At 41.1% G+C, this 17429-nt stretch overlaps 1 protein-coding gene across 2 annotated transcripts; it reads right to left on the bottom strand.

Moving 5' to 3' along the window:
• Positions 1–194: 194 nt before the first annotated feature.
• On the bottom strand, positions 195–12665 carry Ppid (peptidylprolyl isomerase D). 2 transcript variants are annotated; one of them, XM_031374136.1, is made up of 10 exons: positions 12444–12665; positions 10127–10267; positions 8755–8861; positions 6118–6306; positions 4955–5077; positions 4710–4816; positions 3524–3665; positions 1133–1219; positions 1006–1048; positions 195–450 (listed from the first exon to the last, which is right to left on the bottom strand). In XM_031374136.1, the coding sequence occupies exons 1-10, from the start codon at positions 12526–12528 to the stop codon at positions 362–364; spliced, it is 1113 nt and encodes a 370-aa protein (XP_031229996.1). In that variant the 5' UTR covers positions 12529–12665; the 3' UTR covers positions 195–361. The 2 variants fall into 2 exon arrangements, with proteins under 2 accessions (XP_031229996.1, XP_031229997.1); XM_031374137.1 differs by lacking the exons at positions 10127–10267; positions 12444–12665 and adding an exon at positions 7856–7962 and having other exon boundaries at positions 8755–8844.
• Between the last annotated feature and the right edge of the window lie 4764 nt (positions 12666–17429).

The raw sequence follows: 17429 nt of genomic DNA, 5'->3' as shown, positions 1-17429 counted from the left end.
TGCTACTTCATAACTGTAATTTTGCTACTGTTCTGAACCATAATGTAAAAATATCTGTGTTTTCCAATGGACCCACAGGGTGAGAACTGCTGGGCTAGATGGTCCACAAATCCTACAACTTAGTGAGAGTTAAGAGTTTAAAACACTGGCCAGATACCACTCTTGGTAAAAATGCAGACAGAAACATTTTGAAATGAGATTCAGTGTATTTTGTAACACTTTATTAAGAAGGAACCTATGTCAGCACTGCTATGTAAACAATGACAGAAATAAGGAAAACATATCAAGGATTGTGTAGACAGTAATATATATTTTCCTTTATACAATCAATGTATAATAGTTAAAGAGGGTTTAATCCTTATTAAGCAAACATTTTTGCATACACAGCCTTCTCTTTATCTTTCTGTGCCTTTATCATTTGTTTGACTTTAAGCAACTCTGCCTGGATAGCTGGAGGGGAGGAAAAAGAGGGAAACAATTAATTTTCAAAGCATCTAAAATATTGGAAAAAAGACAACAACCTAGCATTGACAGTAACTGTAACTCTCCCTTGGCATGGGTGCATTTTTTAGCAGTAATGTTTAGACCTAGGGTCACTTTTATCTACATTATCTTTCTACCTTAGCTACTCTGCAACATACCAAATACAGAGAATGTTTGGTTATAGCCATATTCAGCTTGAGGAAGGAATGTCCCAAATCTTAAAATCACAATGAATACTTTACTGCTGATCTTTTGACTAGCACTGATGTAATAGCGCCTGCATCTAAACAACGATGTATGAAGTCATATTAAAAAGCTAGTACATTCTTGAGCAGAATTAGAATATAAGCTCTGCTAAGGCAGGGACCTTGGATATTTGTCTATTTACTACATAATTGGTGCCTGGCCCAATAAGAGGCACTCTACGACATGTGAACAAAAATATCTGTCAAGGTTAAGTGTGCATTGGCTCATGAGAAAAAAACAAAATGAAGCATCACTATACAAAATCTTGCAATTTACCTTTATCTCCTGGGGCTATCTCCTGTGCCTTCTTAAGATCAGCCTTCAGTGAGGGAGAGAATTTAAGAAACATTAGACATTAATACTTTTAAGGTGATTATTATAAAGCAGTAATAACAAAATTTACCAATGCTTGATCATATTCTTTTAATCCTTGCCATCCTTGCGCTTTTCGGTATAGTGCTTTAGTATTTGAAGGGTCCATTTCAAGAGCCTATGAAAAAGTTATAAAATTAGTATTTGTATCTAAAAGTGCCTGTTATCAACTGGCTCCAACTGAGTGGAACTAATGCAGCCATGCCAGCCAGCACGAGGTAGGGTTATCAGAAGAGGGCTGAGTGAATGTAGAAGGATAGTTCCTTACCTGTCTCCAGAGTGCTCTTCTCAGCACTGTTTCTAGCCCAAGTGGACCCAGACTATTTAAGAAAAAAAATCTTAGCCGGGCGGTGGTGGCGCACGCCTTTAATCCCAGCACTTGGGAGGCAGAGGCAGGCGGATTTCTGAGTTTGAGGCCAGCCTGGTCTACAGAGTGAGTTCCAGAACAGCCAGGGCTACACAGAGAAACCCTGTCTCAAAAAACCAAAAAAGAAAAAAGAAAAAAATCTTTTAAAATAAAAGTTTAAATAGAGCCATCTTCTGGTATCCGTCATTGGCTCAAGGACAGCCTACCACTTCCTGAACACCAAGCTCCAGGGTACACAAGTCACGTGAATGCCATGTAAATGTGGCCAGCTAGGTTTATTGTAATGAGGAAAATCTACATGTTTTTCTGAGAATCCAAGGACTTTGGGGAGGAGGGGGCAATTATATAAGCATAAACAACTTTTAACAGGTCTCTCCCCTGAAACATTTTTAAAGCAATATATTCTGTTGGCATGACAGCTCTTAAGAGAGCCAATACTGAGATTTTTTTTTAAGAATTAATTTTTGGGGGCTGGCAAGATGGTTCAGCGGGTAAGAGCACTGACTGCTCTTTCAAAGGCCTTCAGTTCAAATCCCAGCAACCACATGGTGACTCACAACCACTTATAATGAGATCTAATGCCCTCCTCTGGTGCATCTGAAGACAGCTACAGTGTACTTATATATAATAATAAAACTGGGTCTGAGCAAACAGCTCAGGAGTGAGCGGGGTTGACCAGAGCAAGCAGAAAAAAAAAATCCAATTCCCAACAACCACATGAAAGCTCTCAATCATCTATACAGCTACAGTGTACTCATATACACTAAATAAATAAATCTTTTTTTTAAAAAGACATCTTTAAAAACAAACAAAAAAAGAATTTTTGGAATATTACTTGTCTTACAGAAGAAAAGAAATCAGAGTGGATCTTTTCCACTTTCTTCTATTGCATGTTCCCTTCTAAATATATTTATTCCATCTACTTAAGCAGGGGGTATGGGATTGGCTGGGATTGAAGGGCAACCTTGTAACCTACATAAGTACTGTGCCTGTGTACTTAGCTATAAACCCTAAGCTGTACATCCAGGTCTTACTTTAGTTCTAGCTGAGCATTGATACATGCTCTAAGAATAATGTGCAAAAAACATTTAGTCCGGAAATTTTTTTCAAAGTACCATTTTTCAAAGTGCCTGGGCCTACATTAGGACAAAGTATCTTTCTATATATTCTAATTCTAACTAATCTGGACCCCAAATACAAACTGTCTGCCCACTGTATCCTATCCATAGCTATTTGATGATGTAGGCTTTAAAATAAAGTAAATAAAATTGGCCAGCAAGATGGCTCAACGGATAAAGGCATTTGCCATGCAAGCTTGAACCTAGGCTTAATTTCTGGAATCCTCATAAGGGTGGAAAGAGAGAACCGACTCCAGAAATGCTGTCTTCTGACCCTTGTGGGGTCATATATACACAATAGGTACAAAATGAAAATAAGCCAAGCCCAGCATGGTGCTAACATGCTTGATCCCAGCACTTGAAAAGCCAGGCAGGAATACCTAGTTTGAAGTCAGCCTAAAGGACATGAGAACCTGTTTCAAAAAAGCCAAGACTTTGCTTAGGATATACCTCAGTCATAAAGCAAAGCAGAAAACCCTGCACAAAGGCAGAAGAGAAAGCATGTCTATACACACACTTTAGTTTAGTCTTGCTTTTGAGGCACGGTCTCTCATAAGCAAAGGATGGCTATGGCTTTGTGACTGTCCCACCTCTGCCTAGACAGTGCTGAGATTACAGGTATGGGTCACTCAGATCTATATTCTTCATCATCTAGGCTTTGTGTTCATATGCCTGGCTCATAAATACAAACAAAGAAGCAGATAAACGTGCTTTAAGAAATAAAATCAAAGTACTTGGTACATATCAGGTAACAATATTAAAAGCAAAATTAATGAATTTACAGAAAGAATTGGCAATCCAAACTAGAGACAGGATGACTTAAGTCACATTTTGTCAAATCTCATTAGGTACTAGGTAATTAAAATACATTAAAGACTATTGTCTTTTTCTAACTTGATAAGCAAAAATAAAGAAAAGAAAATTCACACAGACTTACCTCCAAGCAACTGTCAATTGCCCCCTGCCAATTTGACATCTTCAATTTACAAGCACCAATATTCAACACACAACTTAAGGCTATAGGTTGCAGTCTGGATATATCTGCTTTCTCAATAACAGCCTTTGAACTATCCACGTACCTAGAAAACATTAATAAAAGTAACATAACTCCACACTGCTTCTTCAGCATTGTGTCTAATATTAATGACAATTTTTTGATGTTGTTTTTTCTTCAGATGCAAGAAATTAAGCCCAGAGCCTGCCAAGCTTACCCTCCCACCACTGCACTACACTCCTAACCCTATTTCCCCAGAAGATATTTTTACATCAACTTTCCCCAAAGCTAACAACTCAAATTAACTCCCATACCAATTATGTACAACTCAGGTTCGTATTATATGTTCTCCAATACAACTATGTTTAGAACCAGTATTTCTACATTAGGACAATAGGAAGAGGCAAAGAACTATGTAGTGTTGATTTGTTTGTGTGTGGGGGGGGGTCAGAAGACAGATTTTACTATGGATTTGTGGATTCCAGGAAGTTTAGATCACAGGTTTGATTAGTGCTTTTACTTACTGAGCTATTCTGCCAGCCATGTAACATTGACTTAACTCTTTCCTGAAAAGATCCTAGAAGCTGAGCTGAGGATCTGGTCCCTAGACCTTAGTTTCTAGTTTCCTTTCTCCAAAAGGAATCGACTTAGAGAAACTGCTTATTCCAGATTAAAAAAAGCAAAAATAAGATGATCCAGATAAAAGCATCCTAAAGCAAAGGCTAAGGTATTCATACAACGTGTAAAGTGAGGCTAGGAGTACAACTCAGAGAGCTTATCTAACATGCCAGGGGCCTGGGCCCACCAGCACCTCAAACAATAGGGACTTGTGAAAAGTATGCAATCCATGTCCTACTCTTTGTTGTTGTTTTGAGGCAGGGTTTCTCTGTGTAGCCCTGGGGCTGTCCTGGAACTAGCTCTGTAGATCAGGCTAGCCTCCTCCAACCTACCTGCCTCAGTCTCCCCAGTGCACCACACCCAACAAGAAATGTTACTTTTTCAAAACAGTTGTTATTACACAAATAACTTGCTAAATATGAGCAATTCTGTGTTTAGTTCATAATTATTCAGTTTATACATTCTAAAAGTAACTTATTAAAAAGTAACTTGTTAAAAAACACTTTATTACCTTAAAACCTTCGCATATTTTTTAATAGCCATCTCCCAGTTCTGAGACTTGAAAAAGGTATTTCCAATGTTTTTTAAGTCTTCAGATATTAATAAAATTTTATCTACCTGTATAAAAGGATGTAAATATGTTGGGCGTTAGTAAATAATGTGACTTAACACTAAGGTTCTATCATATGACAGGTTAACCAAGCTTTTAGTATTAAATATTTAAAGGATTAACTCTACTCATCTGAAAGTACTCACATCTTTTAAATCTATATCTGCATCCTCGGGGAAATCTGGATGACTATCACCAGAGCCATCTTTGGGGAATATTCCCCAGTCATCCTCTTCTTTCAATTCTCCACATTCTGCAATAACACATAGCTGTAAAAACATTAAGCTGAAGTGAGTATTTAGAGATCTTAGAATTTACCTTTAAAGGCTGCATAGCTCAAAGTTACATAAAGCACTACTCATGTCACAGGCTTGTCAGAGATGCAGCCATCCACAATAATTACAGCAAATCCTTCTATGTACACTCCAACTAATATGACAAGGTCACTCTTTACAGGGACTGTGCTATGAACACAGTGAGTTAAGAATGGCATCACTATGCATGAAGCTTTCTCCGCTGATATAGTCTGTCATGTACTTTTGGTTGACAGATTTCCTACAAGTAGCTGGGTTTCTAATTCCTGTGCACTGTCTGGTTGTTTTATGGGTCTCTCATAGTCACCTTGCTTCATGGGCTTTTAGAATACGATATAACCTGAAACAATTAAGCAATGTGTGCAAGATATAAAAGCAGATCAAGAAAAGTAACAAGATCTATGTCAAACTTGTAATTAGACAACAGTGTGCTCACTATCTTCTTTCTAGTGTGTATTACAGTTAATTACTGCTGACACAAAAGTCTCAGGGTTATGGAAAGACTTAGGTAATCTCACACAGATCACTGTTAGGTCACACTGAAGCTGAAATAAGTATTAAAATTGCTTTGCTGCGCATAGTAGTTAATCCTAGCACTAGAGTAGGGCTAGCACAGACAACAGGACTACTACGCAATTCAAGGAAAGCCAGAGCTCAAAAAAACAAAAAAAAACAAAAAACAAACAAACAAAAAAAAACTCCTTTAAACTAATCTTCTTGGCCTTTAAAAGAAAAAAAAAATTTTCACAAAAAGTTGCCAGTCCAGGTTCCTATAGCAAAAGCACCCTAACTTCTTCCCTACTTTTCTTTTTTCTTTTTTTTCTGAGACAGGATTTCTCTGTGTATCCTTGGCTGTTCTGGAACTCACTCTGTAGACCAGGCTGGCCTCGATCTTTCCTACTTTTCTAAGGCAACAATTATCTGACCTTGTAACTTGCATTTCTCAGACATGTACCTAAGCTGGTATGTTTATTTCACAGTAACTTTTTACTTACTTTGGCAGGTTTTTCACCATTCACTTCTACATTTTCAAGCATCCTTGCCACACCTAGTCCTTTAATTACTTGACCAAATACCACATGTTTCCCATCCAAATGAGGAGTTGGAACTGTTGTGATAAAGAACTGAGAACCATTCGTATTGGGGCCTGCATTTGCCATGCTCAGCAAACCCTCCCGATCATGCTGTAGAGATAAAAATCATTGCAAGAAAAACAAATTAGAGGCCTAGTACGAATTTCCTTTTATTGACTCTTCACTTAAAAATAGATGGGGTGTACTTAACTTTACTCTTCTACATCAATTTCACTTATAAATGTTTAAGTACCTTTTGTTCTGGTTTTACTTTAAGAACTACCACCTTAAATGAACAAACTTTTGAAGTGTCAGTTTAACAAGAAGCAGGTCATTTCTAAACTGGCTATCTGCAAGAGATTCTTATACTTCAATCTTAAGATGAAGAGGCACACTAAGGCCATCTACTAACTAACTTCACTCTTTCTGTGACAGTTACTACTGTTCTGAGAACCCCTATAGTCTTCCCACTATCAGAAATAGGCCTACATTAGGATTCTTCTTTTTCACCAAACTGAGAAGAGTAATGTCATACTGAATTTAGACAAGTTATTCAGATAAGTACTTCCCTAATTTGGAAAATAATTCCAATCTATGGCTTTCATTCAGGTAATCAATGATTCAGAGAACAAAAGAACAAAAGAACAGCTTGCACTCAGTCTGTTCAAGTGCAAGTGTCTTTGCTTTTCTGCTCTGCATAGCTTAGGCTTTCTGAGGGATACCCTAGTGTGCCTCATAACTCTTGTTACTTTTCCCACCTAAGATACCTCTATCCAATCTAAATCTGATTTTGCTTTTAAGGTCACTGAATCTGCAGGATGCCAAAGCCAGTCATCTTTTCCTTTTGCCTCCCTTCTTTTAATCAGTGCAGTGGTGGAACAACCTGTCATCCCCGACAGCCTTCCTAGAGCTTTCCTGTAACTAATCGCAGACAGTAATCATTCTTTCCTTGGCCTTCCACAGACTTTTCCCCCATTGCTGCCATCACTTCATTTTGAAATCTGTATTTTTAGTCCAGACTAGCAAAAATTCAGACACCCGCAGGCCCAGTTTGCCTAGCTTAAGTGTTCAAACCTCCTCATTGTCCTTCTACCTACTAACTTGATCTAGATTTTTCTCCTATCACATGGGTTGGGTGTGGTCCCATGTACTTTTAAATCCCAGCACTCAAGAGACAGCTGGTGATCTCTTTAAGTTCAAGGCCAGCTTGGTCTGCACAGCCAATGCCAACCTAAAAGTTGAACATCCATAATCTACAAACCAAATTCAAGCACGTCAAAATTGGAAACTTCTGAACCACAACTTTCCCATTTCAGATAAGGAATATTCAACCTATAAAATCTATGCAAATATTTCAAAATACAAACGACAATGGCATATTTCTAGCATGGAGCATTTCATATAAGGGATATTCAACTTGTATCATAGTCACTCCTAGCATTTACATGTATTAAACTATGTATTATTCTCCACAGTCCTGTGTATTTTAATCTTGACTCTGAGGTAAGGTTATAAACAGCCTCCTTCTTTTTTTTTTTTTTTAACTAAGCTCTGTGGTGTAGTGACAAAACTGAGAAATAGAAATTCTCTTTCCAAGTCACCCTAATTACCTTGCTTATATTCCTCATTGCCAAAGACATCACTTTACTTTTGTACTTACATGTCTGTTCTTAAAACGGGAATGGTGCAATACACCCCGAACATTAACCATATCCGCTAGGTGGAAAATCCCCTGACATCCTGGATATTAGCGATGGTTTTGTTGTTCTTCAAATTCAAGGATAAAGATGCACAAGTTACCATCCTTACAATAATGAGAACATTTTTCCTGGGATCAATTTTGCCATATGGAAGCTTAAAAACTCATTGGCTTAACTGAAGCACATAAAAACTGATGGTAGTGAAATAAGTACACTATTTTTGCCAAAATATCATACTGGCCAGGCATAAACTGGATAAACTTATTTGTCATTCCAGCACTTAGGAGGCAAAATACAGGAGGATGGTAAACTCAAGACCACCCTGGATCACACAGTAAAACCTTGTCTCAAAAAGCAAACTGCTACTGGATCAGTCCTTTCCATATCAAAGACGCATACTGAACTAGCATGTGACTCAGGTGGGAGAGAACCTGCCTGGCATGCACAAGACCCTGAGCTCAGCCTCAGTACTCCACACTTAGAAATGCTTACTTATAAATATGATCTCTTTTATAAGAAAGTATAATCCATACCAGGCCTGTTGACACAGGTTTGTAATCTCAGTACCTAGGGAGGGTTAAGTTAAAAGGGATTGGAAGTTCAAGGCATGGCTAAGCTAGAATGAGTTTACGGCTAACCTGAGCAACTAGGAAAGACTCAGTCTCAAAATAGAAAATGGGAAAGGGCAGCTGAGTGATCAACCACTTGTCTGGCATAAGAGGCCCTAGTACCAGGAGGAGGAAAGGGGTGAGGGAGGGGGAGACAGCAACCTGGCCACATCCAAAGTATGAGTGTCATAATACAAGTATATTTCAAATACATAGTCTTTCTATCAGCAAAACCAAAATTTTTTCTTTACCTTATAATGAAAATTTTCATCTTCAAATTTTTCACCATAAATACTTTCTCCACCTGTCCCATTTTGATTTGAGAAGTCTCCCCCCTGAATCATGAATTTCTTAATAACTGCAAAAAAAAAAAAAAAGGAATATGACCATTAGTAACTGATGATCTAAGCAGTGCTAATTAATGAGTGAGTAATAAAGACAACTTCCTAAGTTCAACTTTAGTAGAGCCCCTGGCTCTCCTCCTTCCTCCCTGAGGTGCCCCTGGCCATCTTCCTCCCTGTGGTGCCCCTGGCCCTCCTCCTCCTCCCTGTGGTGCCCCTGGCCCTCCTCCTCCTCCCTGTGGTGCCCCTGGCTCTCCTCCTTCCTCCCTGAGGTGCCCCTGGCCCTCCTCCTCCTCCCTGTGGTGCCCCTGGCCCTCCTCCCCTGCCTTGAGCCATCAACTCTACTTGAAGACTTCTCACAACCTAACTCCAACATACTTATTAGTGACTCCCCACTAACTCTCAAGAAATTAGTTCTCTGAACTAAGTCAAAGGTAGCTCCCTGCATCTCTGTATGAAAGTGTTACCAAACTACAGGAGGCAGACTTAGCTTCCATCATTAGGATAACTCTACCTCCATTTTATTACATATAATAATCTTGTCTTCTCCAACAATGAATCCCTTAAATTTCATCTTATTCCTTGAAAAAAAAAAAAAACTGTAGATACTTACTCAGTGATGCCTGCTAAATAAACACTAAATATCCCTAACGGTGTTGAACACTCATGAGGACTAGACAGCCCACCCATGTTCAGAGAACCCATGTTCACGGGACTCAGCATTTGACTGCAATGCAATAATAAACACATAGCTAGCCAAGAGACGGAGCAGAGTGGGGAGGTAGACATCTGCAGCTTCCTCGGGCTCTCTCCCTCTCAAAGGGTTATAGAACTTACATTTCTCGTAGCAACAAAAATGCAGAAAAGCCTATGGTAACTCTGCCCAAGTCGTCCAAGGACAATCCCATCACCAAAAAATACTCTATAGAAATTTACATAAATCATAACAGTATTTTCTAACATGTTCCAAAATTCAAGACTAAAAAGCAGATGTTTCGTATTAATTACATTTGTAAAGACAGGCTGTCAAATGACCTGAGGTCAGCTTATTCATCTGCCATGTTTTTTCTTTCCCAATGAAATGGTCTGAAGAGGAGTTAGAAGGCTGGTAACACCAAAGCTGTTCAGATAAACTTTAGTCTGCTCCCATCATCAATCCTACTGCACACCGCCAAGCCTTTATGACACCAAGCTTCAAGAAATTAACCTTCTCCTGCCCTTCCTAAGAGCAGAACTAATATATGCATGAAGATATTTGCACGGAGGACATTTATATACATACTTCGGTGGAAAGGGCATCCTTTAAAATGCAGAGGTTTCCCAGTTGTGGCTCCAGTGCCTTTTTCTCCTGTACACAATGCACGAAAATTTTCTGCAGTTTTGGGAACAATATCTGCAAACAATTCTAACACAATTCGTCCAACTGAAGGAAAAGAAAAGGACACCTTGTCAGTGTGCAAACTAAATGGGTAAATAAGGAGACAACTAATATACATCTGCAGTGGTTAACACCTCACCCACGAGTCACTCAGTTCTCTTGTTATTAACTGTAGTCACAATGCTGTGCAGCAACAGATCTCCTGAGCTTACCTTTCTTTAAAAGAAATCGTGCATCCTTTGACTGACAGGTCCCCAGGCAACGGGACCTACCATGCTACTTCTCTAAGTTCAACTTTTTATAAAGAGTCCACAAAACTGAGAGCCTATAGTAGGCTTATTTCACTCACTAGCTTCAACTCTAGCTTCAACTACAACGTTATAAATAAGATTTCCTTCTTTTAAAGGGCAGTGTTATACTCTACTGTATATACAGTATGGTGAACGTTTTCATGCTTTGATAGACACTAGGTTGGTGCTGTGTGTTAGCTACTGTGAATAACGCTGCCTCAGGTATGCATACAAACTTCATCTCCCTTGAAAATAAGTCCAACTACATAACTGTCAGACCTCATTGTCATCTCACTGTCATTTTTCTAAGATTCCTATTTAGTCTAAGGAAAGCTTGGTAGATCTAAATTTGGAATATCACACTTAAGATTATAACTAATTAGGCTGGCCAGATGGCTCAGTGGTTAAGAGCACTGACTGTTCTTCCGAAGGTCCTGCGTTCAAATCCCAGCAACCACATGGTGGCTCACAACTATCCGTAATGAGATCTGATGCCTTCTTCTGGTGGGTCCGAAGACAGATGCAGAGTACTTACATATAATAAGTTAATCTTTAAAAAGAAAAAAAAGATTATAATTACAGCATCCAGGTGATTAGCTGCATAGGAAGGATACCATGGTTTAATGTGCAAATGGTTTAAAATCCTGAATCATTTACATAATATTCAGACTTTAAAAAAATTTTTATTCTATGTGTGAGGCTGGGGCATGCAGTGTGGAGATCATGGGACAATCTCAGGCATTCCAGATTGGTGGCAGGCACTTTTACCTGCTGAGCTATCTCAGGGGCCCTGTACTCAGAATTTCTCATAGCTAAGTAACTAACAGAAGACACAGTCCACCTGTGCTCTACGGAAACTGCCTTCTGTAACCTCTGAAACAATTCCCTTCTCAACAACCCAAAAGACAGATAACATGAAAATCTGTTACAGAACAAAGTGGAGGCACATGGAAACGTCTGGCCTGCAACTCTTTTTCGAGACAGGGTTTCTCTGTATAGCCTTGGCTGTCCTGGGACTCACTCTGTATACCAGGCTGGCCTCGAACTCAGAAATCCACCTGCCTCTGCCTCCCAAGTGCTGGGATTAAAGGCTTGCACCACCACCGCCCGGCTGGCCTGCAACTCTTAACATGTTTCAGAACAAGCCCGATTCAGTTACAAATCAACACGATGGCTTATGACAGTTTTTCTCAACCTTCTTAATGCTTCCACCCTTTAATATAGTTTCTCGTCATAACTGTAATTTTGCTACCGTTTTGATTCGTAATGTAAACAGCTGATATGCAACCCTGTAAAAGAGTCGTTTAACAACCTCCACTCCAAGGAGTCTCGACCCACCAGTTAAACCACCGGCTTAGGCCTTCTTAGCTCTGAATCCTAGGCAACCATATAGACATGGTGCTCAATTCCATGATGCCAAAACAGCAAAAGCGATCGCCTACCTAAACTGCTACTATAATCGGTAGTGAGGAAAAAACACTAAGCAAGTAAGTCACTTTAATTTGGAAATAATTTGGTAGCTCCCGTTCTATTTCATGTGTACTAGGAGGCACATGGCGTGACTAGAGCCCCGCAGGCACATATCCGGGAAGCATACCGAACTATCCACCACACTCGTCAAGTCACTTTACAGTAGGTTGTGATGCAAATGTTGCAGCCATGTGCGATCAAATAAAGAGCCAAAACGTTAGGGACGCCACGATTCCTGAAGTGGAAATTTCCAGAAACTTCCACCGGAACTACGGCCACCACCTACAGGGGAGAGGGTTTAATCTGGACTCGTGGACGCCAGGTCTTGCTCCGGTTGGGATCTAGGCTGCTATCTCCCTCCGGATCCCAGGCCCCGAGCCGCCGAACAGCCAGCGGGTAAAGAAGAACCGCAGCAGGGACGCCCCAGCCGCGGGAATGGCTGAGCCGTCCGCGCCGCTCACCTCGCTCCCCGCCGATGTCCACGTCAAAGAAGACTCGTGGGTTCTTGGAATTGGAGGGCTTGGCTGCCGGGGATGGATGGGACATCTTCACTGCGGACGCTGGAAAGCGGGACACGAGTACCTCGTGCGCGAGAGGGGATCAAACTCTACCGCACCCCTACGTCCTAAAGTGGCGACACGCAGAAGAGCCCACTTCCTGCGCACCGCCGGAAGCCGCGCTCTGGTTTCCGGTGACGTCACCTTCCGGTTTCCGCGCCTGGCCCCTGATGGTCGGCTTCTCTTTAGTGGCTGGGGTGAGGGACGGTTTTTTTTTAGTCTGTAAGCTGTTTCGCGTCGCTGGGTGGAGAAGTTAGAAACCATCCTAGCCTTGGCTCTGCCAAGAACTGCTCTGCCAGTAAATGCTCCGAAACTTAGCTTATTCGTCTATGCAATAGGGATAAAAATGCCTACTCTGAGCAGGCAAGATGGCTCAGCAGCGTGTAACAGTGCTTGCCGACCTGAGCCTGGTCCCAGAATCCAATGGGTGGAAGGAAAGAATGTTATCACCCAGTTGCCATCTGATCTCCACAACTATTTTCGTAGCATGCACACAGGAGCGCGCATACATTAATTAGCTTGTTTCTTTTTCTTAATGCCCACCTACCTCTTGGGAAGGCGTTTTGGATATTAAAGACATAGGTTACTTATCAGGATGCCTGACATAAACTTGTGGCTCCTAATAAATAGCAACTGCCCTGTTAGTTATTATCATATTATTGTCATTTGGCTATCACGTTGTAAGTGACCCAGTCTAGAGCAAAGGCTCCGAATGCGCTGATGTTGAGAACCCAGAAGAGGATGGGTTTTGACTGCTGTTAAAACTGGATACACTTAGTCGGGCAGTCGTGGCTCATGCCTTTAATCCCAACACTTGGGAGGCAGAGGCAGGTGGATTTGAGTTCAAGGCCATCCTGGTCTACAGACTGAGTTCCAGGACAGCCAGGACTACACAGAGAAACCTTGTCTCAAAGAAGAAAAAAAAAAAAGAGGATACATTTTTATAGTCTGCCCTTTTTTTCCTAATGGGCTTAGTATAAAATGTACATCTTAAAGCTGAATGTGGTTATTCAGTACTGAAGAGGTAGAAGCAAGAGGATTCATGTGAGTTCCAGGCCAGCCTGAGCAAAAAATTAAAAATGAGTAGCTTTGGCATAGGCCTGTTATGCCAGTTGGATCCCAAGCCAGGAGGATCTGGAGTTCAAGTTAGCCTGGGCTACGTGAAGAGGCACTCACTCCACAAAGGAAAAAAGGAGATAAACATTTTTAAGACTGGCCAGGTGGCGTTTTCATGTATACTCAGCACTTAAGAGGTAGAAACAGGAAGATGGACAGTCCCAGGTTAGCCCAGACTACAGAATGAGACCTTGTCTTTAAAACAAAAATAAACCAGCCCAGGTAGGTACCGAGCACCTATAATCTCAGCACTAGAGGCGAGAGCATCAGGAGCTATACACCCAAACAAGCTCCTTCTGTAGTTGCCTTGTTCATGGTATTTAATCACATCAACAGAAAAATAATTAGTACGGATAACCAGGACAGTTAAAATCTTTATCTTAGTCTCGTGTCTGGGCAGCAAACTGGTCATTTATATTTTGTCTTACATATTACAATGGTAAACTAATTAAAATGTGTGTTCTGGGGTCTGGGAAGATGTCTCACTCAATATGCAGAAGGATCACACACAGCACCTACACAAAAGCTGAGGGTGGGGTGGGTGGGCCACCTGTGGTCCCAGTGCTAAGGAAGATGATTCCTAGAGCTCATTGGCCAGTCAATGTGCTCCAAGTCAAATGAGAAACCTTATCTCAAAAAATAAGATGGAGAACTACGATACCCTGTATTCTATGTTCATACACACATCCAACAAACATGTGCAGAGAATACCCAAACACACACACCACACACACACACACACACACACACACACACACACACACGTCATTCTGATCTACGAGCTTGAAATCACCGTGAGGGCAGCCTGGAATGCATAGAAAAACTGTCGTAAAAGGAAACACAAGGAGGAAAGAGAAAAAAAGAAAAACAAGGGGCAAAGAGACTGCTGTTGAGACTGCTGCTTCGTTCTTGTAAGAAGAAAGCTGGGCAAGATGATTCTTTTGTTGTACAAGTGTCTGGGTGTAAAAACTAATCTAAAAGTTACTCTCCCCCTATCCACTTTTTTCCCACAGTAAATCAGTGGCTTTTTATGAAAGTCATACTACTAGAACCGAACCAAATGAAAGAATCAAACTTTTTAAAAATTATGAGTTTGTGTCTGAGTTTGTGTATGTGAATTCAGATGCCCACAGGAACCAGAAGGTGTTGGCTCCCCTGGAGTTACCTTCATAGGTGGTTGTGATCCTGTTTATGTAGGTACTCGGAGCCAAACTTCAGTCCTCTGAAAGAGCAGCAAGCTCTCTTGACCCCTGAGTCCAACTCTTCGGCCCTAAGAATCCAGCCTCTGAAATCACTGAAAACCAGACCTCTAATGAGAAGACCAGCCTCTCAAAAGCTACTTGCTTCACCAACTGTCTGCTCTTTTGGGACAGGTCACCTGGGCTCTGACATCTCAGCAAGGAACAGAGCAGAAGAGCTGTCTCCTAGACAGAGAGGAGCCCCGTCTGAGAACATTACCATTATTATTTTGTTCTTTCTGATTTTCATAAGCACAGAACAGTGATCCTAACACACCCCGCTCCAGTCTCTGTGTAGTTCTCACCCCACTCCAGTCTCTGTGTAGTTCTCATTGCACATCACTCCACCCCAAACAAGCAGCTAAGCACTCTGTGTTCGTTACTTCAAGAGAAAGAGCTGCCTTCTAGGCCTCAGTGTTGCAGACTTGATTTTTCAGGAATGGAAAACATTTTTGGCATAGTAAAAGTTGGGGGGAAAAAAGCCAGGTACACCACGCCTTTAATCCCAGCACTTGGGAGGCAAGGCAGGCAGATTTCTGAGTTCGAGGCCAGCCTGGTCTACAGAGTGAGTGCCAGGACAGAAACCCTGTCTCAAAAACAAAACAAAAACAACAAAACAAACAAACAAAAAAAAAGAGTTAGGAAAAAAATCTTCAGTTTTTGTTTGTTTTCACTACAAGGTTTCTCTGTGTAGCCCTGGCTTCCCTGGAACTTGCTCTGTAGATCAGGCTGGCCTCAGACCTGTGCCTGCCACCACTGCCCACCTCCCCCCCCCATCTTTTATAAGATCATGGTTTTATTCTCTCAAAAGAAAAGAAAATAAAGAAAAGAAATACCCATACCCATAATGCCAGCACCCAGGAGGCAAAAGCTGGTGGATCTCTGTGAGTATGAGCCTGGTTTGCTCTAAATAATGAGGTCCAAGCCATCTAAAGCTATAGACAGAGTAAGACCAACTACACCAACAAGAAATGCCCATTCCTGAATCTAGAAAAGGAGGGATTAGAAATGACAGAAGAGAGCAAGAGGGAAAGCAAGGATGTGGCAGCTTGCCACTTCATGACAGTGAGCAAGATTGATCGATTGACTGACTGATTGATCGATTGATTGACATATCAGTTGTCATATCTCTGGGAATGCACAAGCATTCACAGATAAGCTAAAGAGATTTAAGAGCAGAGAGATCAGGCACGCTAGTGCCTGAACAGCTCAAGCTGGGCTGCAGACCCCAGAGAGCAAGCTTTGGTTCATGAAAGAAGCAAGATTGTGAGTGCAAAGCTAAACTGGGCTACACAGTCTCAAATAACTAAGATCAAACAAACAAATGTATTTCAAACATGGCTGAGTGAATGCCTTTACATAGGCATAGGCTATGGATCACTAAAGTTCCTTCAAGGACCTGAGGCAAATTTAAAATAGTACCCAACCACATTCTCAAAGGTAAAAAATTAGAAAGGACCCTAAAGATGAGTGAAGGAGTTCCACTGGTCCTATGTGTACTGTCAGGCTCTGATTGTATAACTGGACTGACAGAAAGGATTAATTGTCAAGTGGGTAAGGGCACACATAGTTGTGTGCTGAAGGTCGACATCATGTGCAGGTGGTTACATACTGGCAGGACTTCCTATCCCAGAGTCCTCCCTGCTCTCAGTCCTGCACAGACCCACTAGAGGAGGCAGGATAGAAGTGCAATCCCAGCTGACAGTGGTGGCACACGCCTTTAATCCCAGCACTTGGGAGGCAGAGAAAGGCAGGTAGATTTCTGAGTTCGAGGCCAGCCTGGTCTACAGAGTGAGTTCCAGGACACAGAGAAACCCTGTCTTGAAGAAAAAAAAAAAAAAAAAAAAAAAAAAAAAAAAAAAAAAAAAGGTGAAATCTCAGAGCAGGTTTTCTGAATCAATGAAAAGCAGCAGATGCCACCAGGGGGCAGCAAAGCCTTTGTCGCCATCAACTCTGGCCAGATATAAGCAGCATCCCGGAGTTTGTGCCTGCGAATTCCCCAAGTGTGAGATTCTTCACCCAGGGGCTGAATCTAAGACAAAGGGGCAGTCTATTCATTTGGAGGCTTATGTATATGTATTAGCAAATCTTTCTGAGGAGCGATGAGATTATTTTCTTTTTTTGGAAGTGATAGTTAAAATTAATTTTCACTGTTTTCCATTGTAAAAAATGTGTGTCTACCCTTAGTTGATAAAACCAATCCAGTGACAGACTTGTTCACATCAGGATTTCCAAGGGAATAATTGCATTAGCCTGAAGTAATCTTGTCTTACGTTTTTCTATCTTTCTGTTTTCCTAGTACTGGGAACTGAACCTAGGGATTTGTACATGAAAGGCACACTCTACCAACTCTCCCCAGGCCTCTAAAATGTAGCAGTATAACTGGTAGTACTGTAAATCATAAAGGCTTTTTATTTTGGTCCGTGAAGCCCTGTAGTCTGTCAGGACACTTGCCTAGCATATAAAAGACTCTAATTCCCCATTCAACCATATAGATGAATAAGTAAATGAACATGTCTTTTAATGGCTTACTGTT

The sequence above is a fragment of the Mastomys coucha genome, unplaced genomic scaffold (assembly GCF_008632895.1).
Source record: "Mastomys coucha isolate ucsf_1 unplaced genomic scaffold, UCSF_Mcou_1 pScaffold16, whole genome shotgun sequence".
Classification (NCBI taxonomy): domain Eukaryota; kingdom Metazoa; phylum Chordata; class Mammalia; order Rodentia; family Muridae; genus Mastomys; species Mastomys coucha.
This window is presented reverse-complemented; position numbering and strand designations above follow the sequence as displayed.

What these genes read in the sequence shown, in the direction of transcription:
- Ppid (XM_031374136.1), bottom strand. Translation starts at nt 12,528, where the DNA reads ATGTCCCATCCATCCCCGGCAGCCAAGCCCTCCAATTCCAAGAACCCA. An exon ending in GGACATCGGCGGGGAGCGAG is followed by an intron (nt 10,268 to 12,443) that starts GTGAGCGGCGCG and finishes CTTTTCCTTCAG; the next exon opens with TTGGACGAATTGTGTTAGAA. An exon ending in AAGAATATGATCAAGCATTG is followed by an intron (nt 1,049 to 1,132) that starts GTAAATTTTGTT and finishes CCCTCACTGAAG; the next exon opens with GCTGATCTTAAGAAGGCACA.